The 13,882-nt window shown below is 38.8% G+C and overlaps 3 protein-coding genes across 3 annotated transcripts; all 3 read right to left on the minus strand.

Annotated features, from left to right (window-relative positions):
• Positions 1–526: 526 nt before the first annotated feature.
• LOC114748426 (sorting and assembly machinery component 50 homolog) lies at positions 527–3,832 on the minus strand. The gene is made up of 4 exons (XM_028936816.1): positions 3,203–3,832; positions 2,251–2,736; positions 1,210–1,722; positions 527–949 (listed from the first exon to the last, which is right to left on the minus strand). Exons 1-4 carry the CDS (start codon positions 3,731–3,733, stop codon positions 866–868), a joined length of 1,614 nt encoding a protein of 537 aa, XP_028792649.1. The 5' UTR covers positions 3,734–3,832; the 3' UTR covers positions 527–865.
• Positions 3,833–6,292: 2,460 nt separating this feature from the next.
• LOC114748495 (uncharacterized protein At5g39865) lies at positions 6,293–7,513 on the minus strand. Its single transcript, XM_028936926.1, has one exon. It carries the CDS (start codon positions 7,440–7,442, stop codon positions 6,591–6,593), a length of 852 nt encoding a protein of 283 aa, XP_028792759.1. The 5' UTR covers positions 7,443–7,513; the 3' UTR covers positions 6,293–6,590.
• A 1,824-nt stretch (positions 7,514–9,337) lies between these two features.
• Positions 9,338–13,826, minus strand: LOC114748425 (probable methyltransferase PMT23). Its single transcript, XM_028936815.1, has 8 exons — positions 12,892–13,826; positions 12,305–12,454; positions 11,455–11,725; positions 11,262–11,372; positions 10,777–10,948; positions 10,284–10,538; positions 9,874–10,068; positions 9,338–9,782 (listed from the first exon to the last, which is right to left on the minus strand). The coding sequence occupies exons 1-8, from the start codon at positions 13,486–13,488 to the stop codon at positions 9,584–9,586; spliced, it is 1,950 nt and encodes a 649-aa protein (XP_028792648.1). The 5' UTR covers positions 13,489–13,826; the 3' UTR covers positions 9,338–9,583.
• Positions 13,827–13,882: the final 56 nt, after the last annotated feature.

The raw sequence follows: 13,882 nt of genomic DNA on the forward strand, positions 1-13,882 counted from the left end.
ATTTCCTATCCAATTTCTTTTAATAAGTGTTTAACTAAAAACCAAACCATAATTTTAAAAATAATTTTATGACATACAAAATAAATATATAAAAAAATTTATTTTGATTTAAAAAAATATTTCTTTTAAAGACATTTTTGAAATACAAACACTCCCCTGATCATTTCTATTGTTCAAATTCCTTGTCACCAAACGGGACTCTTTGAATTTCAACTATCAAATTATAAGAATTTGGAGCGTTTCAGTAAACCCCATGTCTACTGCCATTTGATCCGAAGCATTAAAAAAAAAAAAACGCAGTGATACTATGTTCACATTGACAACGAATTAAGCTTTTAATTCATCCGTGAATTTGTAACACTTCTGACCCCCAAAAAAAAAATTTAGGGAACTCCAGGGAATACAAAACCACAAAACCAATCCGTTTTTTGTAGGAAAAAGTAAAAATCAATCCGTTTTGCCATTTTGAAGACATAAATATCAAGGGTCCTGATCAGGGATGACCTCAGTCGGGGGCAATAGGCGATTTAATGTTGCGACAAATCAATGTTCGAGAATTTCTCACGTACAGTGTAACCCCAAAGCAATTTGTTCCAGAAAGGGGGAACAAAGCAACAATGTTTACACCAACAACCGAATCCTGAAAATCGCACCCAATCCGTTATAAATCGATGGCATTTCTTTATTTTCTTTCCAAATTTAACATTAGAAAAAGATAATAAAAATACGGTACTATGCTGCCCATGCTTCCGCAGACAGCCGAGCAGTATTATTCTTTGGAACGCGGGGAAAATCACAGTTGCCTAAAAATTGTGTCAATTTCAAATTGCCGCATCATGTAAGAACCAGATAAGGCCTCTCGCCTCTATGAAGGAGCTGAGAAGCTGAATCTAAACCCAGTCTTTGCACGATCGTGCTCATGCTGCCTGAGTATGTAACAGAAGTTACCCTGAAGCAATGAGAAGCTTGTCAGTGAAGAAATGAAATTCTAGAAAGTTAGGATTTACAAAAAGCAACAAACTAGGCATCGGTGGAGAAGAGAAAAGGTGACTTCTCAAGAAACAATGGCACCACTACCATCAATTAGTCTTACAGCTCGTTGTTTCACTGAATTACATTACTACTTTAATTCAGAAAGTAGTTTCTATGCTTTTGATTAGTTTAACCAGTTACTTATTTCATTACAGAGAAAGTAAAACAGAAGCTAACCTCTAGGCGGAAAAGTGAAGTAGGAATAACAATTCCACATCCCACTGATGATCGAAATGATTCCAAGAACTTCCTAGGAGAGAAATGCCTGTATTCGTTCTCAGTTAATTTAGCAATATTCCCAGCACCAGCAAAAACATGGCCATGGATTCCACGTTCTCTCAACCATCCAATTGGAAGATCAAAAGAGAGGTCAGCAAAAGCAGTAACAGCAAGATCTCCTCCAATGAAGTCCATTCTATAGGCATCGGCTTTATCATCGTTAACTCCATCTCTATTTTGCCTTTGCGGTTCAGTGGGGCCTAATCCCCGAGTTTTGAATCCCCATAATGTTGTTGGCCCTCCTAAGGTGCCAACGGGAGAGAATTCACCACCAAGGAAAAACCTTTCTGGCAGGGGGGAGGGCTTTTTCAGAGATCCACATCCCCATGGAAAAACTACTCCAGCAGAAATCCCAAGGTTCAGAGCAGCATTGTAAAACCCCAAAGGAAGAGCATAGCGAACATCAAACTCCTGCACTAGAAGAGTAGAAGAGTTAACCAAACAAACTGGCATAAGAAAGGAAAAAGGAAAAAAAATTAAGGCCACATGGGGATTATTAAAGCACATGCTTGCTAAACATATCTACTACCAAGGAACATTCTGTAGTTGTTCTATACTCAGAATAAAGTATTTTCTGTGGAGGTTGTGTAAAACTCATCCCTTCTATATCCACAGCAACATTATTGAAATTAAACGATGCCAACGTACAAAGGAAGATAAGAATATGACAACAGATTTCGGTTCCTGGGGACTTAATTCTGAAATTTTTCTTCCTGCCCAAGGAGATGTAATTCTCCCATAATTTTACAAAACTCTCGAGTATTAATCTTAATTTCTTACTCCTTGGCTCCATTGATTTATTTTAAGGTTCCTGTCTGTATCAATTTGGAAAGTCTATCATAACCAAAACGCAACAATTCTTACTCTATTTTTTTTATAGAGTCTGTAAGATTGTATATGACAGATACAATTGCTTTGCAAAGAAAGAATTAGTCACACCTGGCGCAGAAATCGCAGGCTTCGGGGATCTGGTGTGAGGCCCCCAACTTGAGTGGTGGAAAGAAATGCATACCCTTTTGTAGGTCGAATTGGTGAGTTCCTCCTGTCAATCTTAAATGTATACTTTAAAGATGAGAGTAAACCATGCCCCAGCTGCCTCCTTACGGACCTAGATGACATTTGTGATGGATCTGTTAAGGTACGCCATCCAAGATTGTATGTTAAGTCATGATACTTTGTCGAGAATAAGCCAAGGGACATGCCCAACTGTCGCTCTTTGTATGAAGAATATTCCAGCCAATCTTGGGAAAGTAAAGATGCTCGAACCACAATCGGGGTGTCCAATCCTTTAACTCGAGGTGCAAAGACCCCAACACTCACTTCCGACTTTTTATTGGAACCATATGCCAGAGAACCATCCCATAGGTCGCCATAACCCAACAAGTTTTTGTACTTAAGAGCACCTTCAACAATCCATGAACTAGCCTACAAAAGAATCACAGATTTTCCAAAAGGGAAAAGATAAAAAACAATTAGACGGACTTGCTCATCATGGGTAACCTGAAATTCAAAGTAATATATGCTACATAATACGCCAAAGCTTGAAGCAATGTTTAAAATTTTCTTTTTCTTAATTACAGCTATCCAACTCAGTCCATTAGAATATATTAACCTGCAACAGGGATAGTAGAAGCAGTTATTCATATTCTTAAATGTGCTGGCCACAAATTGAGTCGACTTTTGAAAATCGAAACAATTCAACAAAAATTGGGATGGAAAGCAATTTTTTTCCCCTCTTGTAAGAAGAAATCTGTGTAAAAAAAATAAATCTTCAGCAATGCAGCCCACATATTAGTTGTAAAAAAACGATGTCATAGTGAAACTGCAAGTTCGAAGTCTCCAACCCGATTTAATGCCTAGACCCATGACAGACGATAGAATAAGATTGTACCGAAGGTTTCGTATAAACACCGCATTCACCAGAAATTTTGCTACTGGTCTCGGAAACTTGGACGATGACATTGGCAGTGTCACCCAACTCTGGCGGTCCCGCCTCGAGCGTAATAGTACTAGAGTCAAAAATACCGAGTCTCTGAAGCTTCGCAAGGGCAATTTCAGTAGCTTTTAACAGCTCTTGCATAGTTGTGGCGTTTTGTATCCCCTGCAGCTCGGCCTCAATCACCCAATCCCTCGTCTTCGTATTACCCTTTATCAGCACATCATGGACTCGGATAGGAACTTCCTCCGTCGACATCCTCCGGGCGAGGTGATTTATCTTGAACCGCTGCTCACGCAAAAAAGAATCTCTGGATTGCGGTTTCTGCAGGTTCGGTTCATGCAGGTCGTCGTCTTCTTCGTCTTCGTCGCCGTCGTCCTCGTAGTCGTCTTCTTCTGCGTCGCCACTGGGGGACTTCTGCCTCTCCTGGGCATTGCTAGGGTTTGGAGGAAATGGGGCTTTATTTTCTTCTTCAGAGTAGGCCATGAGGAATGATCAGAATTCAGAACAAGTTCGGAGAGCAAGAGTAGGAGTGAAAGCGAAACAATGCAGATTGTAGAGGATCTAACTACGCCGCGGAAAGCCGGAAACGGAGACGCAACTGGGAGTTTATAACTTGTAATTCACCGTTTTTTTTTTTTTAAATGTACTGTCAGAAACAAGGACGCCCAAATAGAGCGAATTTTCTTTTTGTTAAGAAAGTCTCTAATAAGCTAAAAATTCTTACAATAAGAAAATACCATAATAATCATGAATTAAATTAAAGAACATAACAATATGTGATATATCATATAGGTTGACCGTAATGAAAACGTTTTTCTTAAATCTGAAAAATTACTCTTAATTTAAAACTAAAAATAAATATTAATAATAATTGAATTTGTTATTTTATAATACGATAACGAAATATTATTCACTTTTTTGACATATAGAGCAGGTGCCTGATAATATTAGTAGTGTTCTCACCTTATCAAAAAGAAATAGTTCTATTTTTTATGTTGTTAGAATAATTCAGAGTAATTTTTAAAATAAGTTTTGAGGACAAAAAAATGAAAAAAAAACATATGCAAATCATTATTTCGAAAAACATACTTTAAATAGATAAGCCCAGGATGAAATAATAGCTTATTCAATTACTGTGATTGTCATTAATAAAAAAAATAATGTTTTAGGGCAAATTTTAACTTTTTTTCTGAATACATAATTGAAAATAGAAAACCAAACGCACATGTTCTTCAACGGCGTGTTCTCTCTCGTCGGGGGGGGGGGGGAGTGGGGAGGAGAAGCCAGCACAAAGCTTGAGAGAAACACATGAACGGAAAAAAGAACGTAGCAGAGAAACGTAGTTTAACTAGGTTCCAATCCTCTGGTCGCAGAAAAGGATCCAATTCCTTTCCAGACAATACTTAAAAAGTGTTTGGATTATGCTAAAATCACTTTTTCGTTAATTGAAACAAATTTTTTTATCTATTTATTTCGTATATTATAAAAATATTTTTAAAATCATAATTTTTTTTTCCTACCTACACACTCTCTCGTTCTAACTTTGGCATGTTTCAGTGCTTTTTTTTTTAAAAAAAAAAAAGTGAATGGAATGAGCAAGGAGGTTCCTGTAGAATCCTGACCTGAAAAGCTGAAAAGCATTTTTGGTTGTCCTGTAGGATCCTGAAAAAAAGGTGAACCAAGGATCCAATGCATGGTTGTCTTGAAAATAAACTGGGTGACGGAAGGAGGTTCCTGTAGGATCCTGACTTGGCCAGCATTTTTGGTCTAGATTGGCCCATATTCCCAAAAAGTGGGCTGACCCAACTTTTGCTGTTTACCCATTTGGGCCAGCATTTTTGGTCTAGATTGGCTCATATTCCCACCCTATCCTTATTTTCTATTTATATAAAATTAATAATACGTGTTGTATACTATTCAACGATAAATGGATGAAAGCAGAAGATGATAGTTGCATAATGTACAATTATTATTATACATCTTATGTACGATCATTTTATTTTTGTTCCAACGTAAGACCTATTTTCGGATAAGCACAGGGGAGAGTGGCCACTCGACCAAATGCTCACCGACAAAGCGACAAATGCCGGCCCCTATAAGATCGGCTTCATAACTCGCTACAGTAATATCAGTGAAAATTATGCTCACAGAGATAATAGGCTTACCCTTCGTCTTCGTACATGCTCTAAAGATACAATTATTAGACAACATTTATAAGAAGACAACACCTCCGTCAATCCCCTCAACGTAGAGGAAAAGTTCAAGGAATACTGCGCAGCAATAGGTCTGTCAAGTAACCCAAAATGTATTTACATTGCATCTTCATCAACTCACTCCATTCACCTTTTGTTTTAATATTTCATTTCTCACTATACCGAGTTTTGATTTCTATCTATCAACGCATAATTCTTTCCACGCAAGATTTGACAAAATAGATTCGAAAGTCACATAAGGAGTTGTGCTCTGCGGGTGATTTTTTTTCTTAGGATAAAAAAACAGTTCTTTTCACTCGAAATGGTTACGAGGCAAGATCTCCTGACTTGTTGCCCATTTCCGATTATATACCAAGAGCGATGACGTGACAACAGTTCCAAATTTGTGTGAATTGAAACTTGTACCGAAGTCCACTATGCATGAATTATTGCCAGTTCCTAGTCTCCTCATGATTCATGAGAGACTATGGAGAGGGCTTTATTTAAGAGAACAACCCCCCCCCCCCAAAAAAATCGATATTTTATAAAACAAAATATATGAAACATGCTTATAATCTTAAGAATTAAAAGTTTAGATGGAATCAAAACCATAGTTTTAAAAGTGATTTTACAGTATACGAAATAAATATAAGAAAGAGTTTATCTCAATTTTTTAAAAAAACACTATTTTTTTAAAACCCAAACACCCCCTTAATCGTTATTTTTTAAAAGGACTGAATATTCTCGGAAGACATGTCGACGAATCTTAACCGTTCATTCCCATCATTTTGTAGTGACAACGGGATTGTTCATATTGAGGGACAGCAAACTTGGCATCTTCTATCAGACATTGACATAGAGTTTGTGACGCACTTACGAAACATCACGCTACGATTTTTTTGAGCGCTATAGGCTGAGCATATATGGAGGAGTCCATGTGAAGCAATTAAGATTGAAGTCTGATTAGCCAAGCCAACCAAATTAAGCCGGCTCCTACTACATACATAATAAACCCGCTGTTTTACACATGAGGACCCATTGCAAGTGGACAAATTTCTAGACCAGCAACAATTAAGTTATGAACAAAATGCTAATGCTAATTGCTAAGTTCCCCGTCCCCTTTGGGGCTGCGAGATTTGGGGTGGCTATTATTTGGTGTAACGCGGGAGCATGGAAGAACAAGATGGGCACCTGATCAGACCGTTCACGTTGCAAGATGTACAGCTACTGAATCCGCTCTTCTCCGCGTATACCTTGTGGCTCCCGTTACACTCGTCGCACACAAGAAACCTCATCCCTCCACAGAGATCACACGCGTTTGGATCCGACCTTGGCAGCTGTTCGATCAATCTCCTCAATTCGCCGCTCTCGTGCAGCTGCTTGACGTCGTCAGCCCCGCCAATGTATGTCCCTCCGATGAACACTCTCGGCAGGGTCACGTTCTTACGGCCGAGGATCCCGTGGAGCTCGTCCAGGAATCGATCGTCCATGGATACATCTCGTTCGTCAATCGAGACGCGGAAGCCGCGGAGGATTGATCGGACGGCTCTGCAGTCCTCGAAGGTCCTGCGCACCACGCGCAGGCTGGTAAAGTAGACGACGATGCGCTGGTCGGAGCCAGGCAAGGCGATGGAATTGGATAGCACGCTGCTGCGGCCACTGCCCCACGCGCGGAGAACGGCAGTTGAGATCCGGACCCTGCGGAAGAGAGAGGGGGATCTCGGGGCAGCGAGTTCGGCTTCGGGCTGCTCCTGGCTGAGGCTTTGAATGTCTTTAAAGGAAGAGCAGGAGAAGCTGAGTGAACGGGCAGCGGATCGGGCGGGAGAAGGCGGTGGTGTGTTTCGGGACCTGCTTGGCGATCTCAACCATGGCGGCCACATGAGAGATGAGGGTGGAAACTGAAGAATCAAAGCAGACTTGGAGTGGAAGAGCAGTGGAATGAAGACCGATCGATTAGATCGAGAAGGCTTAGAAATCAGGTCAATTAAAGGAAGGGTCATTCAATGATGACAACCCTAGATGTGCATGCGCTCTGCTTTCTTCCCCCCGTTTTTGGTTTCAAAACGTCATCTTTGTCAAGACTCGGGAAGTGTTTGTGTCAACACTGGGCAAGTGATTGGATGAAAACAAACTACTCTCCGGTTTTATATAAGAACTAATTTTGAGTTGGTTTTGGTTTTAAATATAAGACTCATTTATTATATTTATCAATTTTCTCTAAATTACTCCTATAGATACTTCCTCAAATAGAAGAGGGAGAGGAGGTACTAAAAAAGATGATTATGGTGTTTTAAGAAAAATGTGTCACTTTTCTTATAATTAATTAACTTACCTAACTTCCTTAATCTAATCAAATTAGTTAAATGAGTCTTACATTAAGGACCGAAAAAGTATATTTTTTAAAATATTTTTACAGTATATAAAATAAATATATAAAAAAATTTGTCTCGTTTTATAAAAAATTATTTTTTAAAAATATTTTTTTAAGTTCTCAAACACTCCCCTCAATTTTGTTTCTGATATGAGCTCATGAGCTAGATTATAAATTATTCACTGGGAGCTCAATCAGAATCTATTTTTTTCATCATGATAATAGAAATGAAGACCCTCTAATATTGGCACCCTTAGCAAGTTACTACCGCCGGTACTAATTATTATTTTGGAGGTCATCAGTTAAATGAATTTAAGAAGAATTATATTCAAGTCTCACAAAAAAGAAATAATCACTAAAAAGTCCCAATAACAACCTGAACAGCCTGTAATGACAAGTCCTACAGTGAGAATAACAACCTATGGACTTATTTTTCAATTATTTTTCTTGTTTGGGACCTGTTATAATTCTTTCATGAATTTATTATGGTTGGCAAAAAAAAAAAATTTATTATGCAAACGACGTGTGAAAGAGAAAAGTCACTTTTTATTAAGCTTTTGATTGATAGCTCTGTCATTTGTTTTTTGTTTCTTTTTCCAGGAATAAATACCACAATTAAAGCTAATATTTTAATTTTTCAATGTTGTGTTATGGGGGAAAAAAACCCTTTTAAGTCTGTGAATCATCCTATTTACGTGATAAATTATCTGCTATTAAGTATCGTAGACTAATTTAAAATTCAAGTCAAGTCAAGTTCCAATTAAAAAAATTAACGTTATTTTTTAATTGAATTTAAAATCTCATAAAAGCATAAATTAGATAATGATATAATACAAAATAGAATTTGAGTATTTTCCATTACACCAGGAGTGTTCAAACTTTAATATTTTACTATATATCATTATTATGTGAATTAACTCAAACTCAAATGGCATCCTTTGACTAATTTTGCAGTGCTTAAATAAAAGGTTGTTGAATCATTTTTTTTTTTTTTTTTTTTGGTGCCACCAGGTTGGTTGAATCTTTTACTTTAAATTGAATTCATTCACATTCATTTAGCTACAGCCGGCTTGTTTGGGTATTAAGCATGAACAATGAACCTGGCGAGGACTTTCCTTTTATACTTTTCCTCATTTCCCCTTCTTTCTCTTTTCTACTCTACTTCTTCTTCGCTCCGCGATCTTATCAGGAGGGGCTATATTCAATGACCTCTCACAGAGTAATAATTTTTTTTGAAGTCCTCTATAATAAAAAGCTTGTATTCTACATTCCTCGTCAATCTGAGCCTCTAAAGTTAACGATGAAGTCCAACAAAGTTCAACACTACGTTTAGTTTTCTTTAGGCACCCATGACAAGCAAATTTTATATATACGCGAAGTGCATTAAATTTCACTAATTTTAGATGCTCAAAACTTTAGAAGATCCGGATTCTTCCTTGTATCTTTCTGTCTTTCAGAAACATGAATTGATGTGATCAGTTAGGATTGCATCTTAAAGCGGAACTTTCAGTTGTTAAGAGGACATTAGGTCCCAAAGAACCACAGCTAAATGTCATTGAACACGCAACAGGGAAAATGAGGAACAAAAATCTCGCAGTCCAAGTCTGGTCTACAGAATTCATACTCAGACAAGGCTTCCTGTCGGAAAAACTTCAGCATCGTAAACATGTTCTGCAGCATCGATTTCTTAGTTTGTATCCAGCCAGAACAAAATAAAACAAGGGAGGATTCAAAAATGGGATATATCATCGCAGTAATCTTGTTCATTATTCAGCGTCCACCTGCCATGGGGCGCCAGAAACCCTTTCTGCCCACAAGAAACTGATCTTGATGTACACTCACAGACCAGTGAAGTGAACGCAAGATTGGGCTCAGCTTCCTGATTACTTCGATGGAGTCTTGAACCACAACATATCCTTCTGGCCTCAATATGCGATCCATCTCTACAACCACGTCTACAATGTCACATCTGGCAAAAATTGCATTCCATTAGAATCATATTGTCTCTCACAAAACTAGAATGAAACAAGAAGAAAGAATGTGTCTGTCAATTATCACACCTTTTCTCAATATTTCCGAAAAGGAAGCTCGAATGAAGAAGATCATATGTGCGAGGATAGGTATTGAAAGATTCGCACCAATCGTGGTACATTCCTATAAAACCCCTATCAAATATGACAGAAAGAGTGTCTGGCAAATCAATGGGCATTACATTCATCACCCAGACTGGTTGATCAATTAGTGCTGCGGCAAACCTGAAGGAAGGGCATATATAAAGTTCAGCCCACATTTACAAGAGAACACTCTGTGTGTGTGTGTGTGTGTGTGAGAGAGAGAGAGAGAGAGAGAGCGAGAGAGAGAGAGAGAGAGGGAGGGAGGGATGTTGAATACCATAGCTAATTTAGTTAAAGCGTTAAACAACTAAAAGGGAAGAAGGCAAGAAAAAACTCTCTAACATAATATACTTTACCCTCCATAACCAGCATTCATGTCCATTATATTTCGCACCCTGTCCCAGTTGATAGAAAGACCATTCGCATAAACATCTGAGACTAATTGAGACCAGTGTTTGGTATCCTTGTTGAACATCTCAATAGCATCAAAATCAGACTGCAAGCTAGGAGGTTTACTGGTAAGCCTCCTGGGCCAGGGCATGGGCCAGCTCTGCAGTTTACCCTTGCCGTCAACCGGAAGAGGAGAAAGGCAACTGCTGAATCTGGTATACCTGTAACATGAATAGCAAACCTTTTCTTAATGCCAACAACACAAAACTAACAAGAGTCGTATGCTTAGCATTATTGGTCAATTATTTGCAACGGCGTATGTCTGAATACAGCAAGTTGGTTGATCCCATTCATAATTACATATCACAGCCAAAAGAAATACACAAACATAAGCAGAAAAGTTTGTCCGCTTCTTCCCCCATTATTTGGGTTTGGAAAGAAACAAAAATATATAGATACCATGAGCTATTTTTCCCATCCTTCTCTTGACACAAAGGTGGATTATTCACTTTGCGTTTTCCATAGCAATCAGGTGAAGTAGGCTTCTGGTATATAACCATCCCAATTCCAGATGAATCAAAAGTCCTAGCCACAACCGTCCAGCACATAGATCTTATTACGGTCATCGTGGCTGCAGAAAACATGTCCAGCAACATCCATCTTAGAAAAATTTAAATGTTCTCCAATTTCTTAGAAAAAAAATACTATCCAGTGCTTGAAGTAACTAAAATAAAACAAGATTCCAATGTTCTACAATATGCAAAGCTGTTGTGGAGACAGAAATGCAAAGGTATCTCAACCTAGGCCTTTTTTTAGTGTCTCGTTTATTAGGGCCTTCATGTATGGCTCATATGGAATGTCCAAAATCTTCCCAATACGGAAAAGACAGGAGAAACTGACAGCGAAGGCAACACATAAATGGGGAGAGAGGAGGAGAGACAAACCATTCCATACTTTCTGATCTCTTTCATCATCTCGATAAACTGGTGTGGCAGACCATGCAAAGAAGCCTCCAGGTCTAAGAATCCTATTCAGCTCAAATAATGGTTTACCACCTAAAATTGTAAATCAGATTTTAAAATAAACATTGCTGTTAGAAATGAAATAAATGGAACATAGACTGAAGTCCACTAGTACCATCTGCATCCCAATGCACCCTGCATCGTGCACAATGGATCAAATCATATCCGTCATTTGGAAATGTCAGCTTTTGTGTTCCAATAACAGAAAGAGTTGCAGGAATTCCTCGCTCTAGAGCAAACTGTATCTGAGCTTCATGTTCGTCCTTTGGGGCAAATGACATGGTCATAACATTTTTGTCCAGCAGATATCCACCAAAGCTAGCAACGCCACAACCAACATCTAAGACAACCCTGATATTCTTTCCCCATTGAATTTCTGGTAGTGTCTGGTGTGAAATGAACATAAAACAACCAATATCTACTCAAATCAGCAGAACAAATGTGCAAGGTACAATTACATCATGTTTAAATCAAAATAAAGCATTGCTTAGAATCATAGTAAGAAATGTAGTAACAACAGTGGTGACTGCAAACAAAAACAGCGTAAAACAGTAAAGTCTCATTAAGTGAATGAATACAAACTTCTCAGCCCCATTCTATGCTGTGCTTTACACAGAGTCTACAAAATTTCAACAATAAGTCATTAAAGTTGCAATTGTTTATATTTTAGAGCACTCAAACCCAATGCCTTGGTTGACATCATCATCAAGATAGGAGGCACAATCTGGAGGGAAATCATAGAGATAAAGCAGAAGGAAAGATTGCATGATCACCTGTTTCCAGTTCCTCACTAATAAAAACCAATTTTGACATTGCGTAAATCATTTTCCATTTCATACACCATCAAGACTTGATTATAGTTCCCCCCCACCCCCACCATAGTAGTCACACAAGGATTAAAGATGTAGAAGGTCTCACACTTTAGGAAAGTTAGCAGTAGGATGTGAAGCCATTTGACAGCATACCTTCCGTATGTATTCAATATAATGATTAACTCCATCTTTAAATTGAGTGCCACCTCCGGGAAAGACAAGATATTCACCAGACTTTACCACCCAATGTTGGTCCTTCTTGTACTCCACGAGCTTTGGATGAGGCACATTGTTATACCAAATCTGGAAAACGTAAATATAAAACTCACTCACCCTTACTTTCAACATTACCTAAGTATAAACTGCACACATAACTAAGTACCAAGTAGAACAACTTCAGAATATGGTATTTTAGTCAAGAAGATTCTAAAGTTCTGCTCAAAAAAAAAACGGGTAAACATTCTTAATATGCCTAAGTAGTTAGTCAGACCCCCAAGTTCTAACCCAAAACAAAAAGATAAACATACTTGAAAGGAAAAACCTACAAAGCAATCAGTACAAACGGGAATGTCCTGAAATGCAGACGGTATTCACCATATAAAGAAGTATTGATTCAAGGTGACATGAACATTTGAATTCTTAAGAAATCCTTGTCACCCAATCAACGCGTCAAAAAAATTTTCAAAAAGGGAATCCATCCATTATACCAATAAGTTTTCTTACCGAAGTATCAATCTCACCATGTCCCTGCTCTTGGGCCACGGAACGGGGACTTTATACCCATTCGGAAGCGGCACCAAACAGTGCGGGGTAGGATCTGGACAATGCCTTTCCCTATGCTCCATGTGCCTCCTACTCTTCAAAGCCTTGATCACCTTGTAATTGTCCAAACAGGGTATATTATCCACCGCCATTGGACCCTTGCATAGCTTCCAATCAATATTCACATCAACGGTAACAATGTCGATATCCCCCTTCTTTTGGGGAAGCTCTTGGCCTTTGGGTTGTGTGATCGGAAGCTCGCTTTCGGGTGGCCCTTCATCTTTGGGAATCGTGATCGGATTCAAGTTTTGGGGTAGCCCTTCAGTTTTTGGGCTTGTGGCAGGGGCCACTTTTTTAGGTAACGCTTGGTCTTTCTGAATTGATGAGATCGGGGCCACGAAAGGGGTCGGAGATGGTTGGCCTTTAACTTCAGGATAGAAGACGACGCGGTTGAAAGTGGTGGTGGAGGTAGAGTTAGAGAAGAGGAGGAGCGTGACGCATATGAGCAAAATCAAGAGTGCGAAAACGAACGGGTACTTTCTTTCTTTGAAGAGAGATTCAACCACAATTGCCATTTCTACGCCGGAATGGAAAGTCGAGAGAGAGACAGAGACGCGGTTGAACGAGGAAGCTCTTTCAAAATGTCGTTATCCAAGATGAACAAAGAGAGAGGTGGTTGTGAATTCAATGATAAAATTAAAAATTGTGTTAATTCTGGGATCTCTGAAACATGGGGTGGGAGTGTTGGCCGTATCATCCCAGGATTGCTCACTTTCCAGGAGACGCGGTGCCACCAACACAGATAGTTGTCTTTTAGTGAATTCCTTGACAGTTCGCAGGCTCCAACGTCGGCGCTGGTTAACCTGTAACGTAGTAATCTAATCTAAATCTAACCAGCTACGGGCAGGAGAAGTTTATACGGAAGGAAAATCAAGATCCAATGAAATAGCGACCAGCTCCTGACACAGG

Source organism: Neltuma alba, unplaced genomic scaffold (genome assembly GCF_004799145.2).
Source record: "Neltuma alba isolate B1F8T4 unplaced genomic scaffold, ASM479914v2 tig00005722_pilon, whole genome shotgun sequence".
Taxonomy (NCBI): Eukaryota; Viridiplantae; Streptophyta; class Magnoliopsida; order Fabales; family Fabaceae; genus Neltuma; species Neltuma alba.

What these genes read in the sequence shown, in the direction of transcription:
- LOC114748426 (XM_028936816.1), bottom strand. Translation starts at nt 3,733, where the DNA reads ATGGCCTACTCTGAAGAAGAAAATAAAGCCCCATTTCCTCCAAACCCT. An exon ending in GTGTTTATACGAAACCTTCG is followed by an intron (nt 2,737 to 3,202) that starts GTACAATCTTAT and finishes ATTCTTTTGTAG; the next exon opens with GCTAGTTCATGGATTGTTGA. An exon ending in GCCTGCGATTTCTGCGCCAG is followed by an intron (nt 1,723 to 2,250) that starts GTGTGACTAATT and finishes CTTCTAGTGCAG; the next exon opens with GAGTTTGATGTTCGCTATGC.
- LOC114748495 (XM_028936926.1), bottom strand. Translation starts at nt 7,442, where the DNA reads ATGACCCTTCCTTTAATTGACCTGATTTCTAAGCCTTCTCGATCTAAT.
- LOC114748425 (XM_028936815.1), bottom strand. Translation starts at nt 13,488, where the DNA reads ATGGCAATTGTGGTTGAATCTCTCTTCAAAGAAAGAAAGTACCCGTTC. An exon ending in GGTGCATTGGGATGCAGATG is followed by an intron (nt 11,373 to 11,454) that starts GTACTAGTGGAC and finishes TTACAATTTTAG; the next exon opens with GTGGTAAACCATTATTTGAG. An exon ending in ATGAATGCTGGTTATGGAGG is followed by an intron (nt 10,069 to 10,283) that starts GTAAAGTATATT and finishes CCCTTCCTTCAG; the next exon opens with GTTTGCCGCAGCACTAATTG.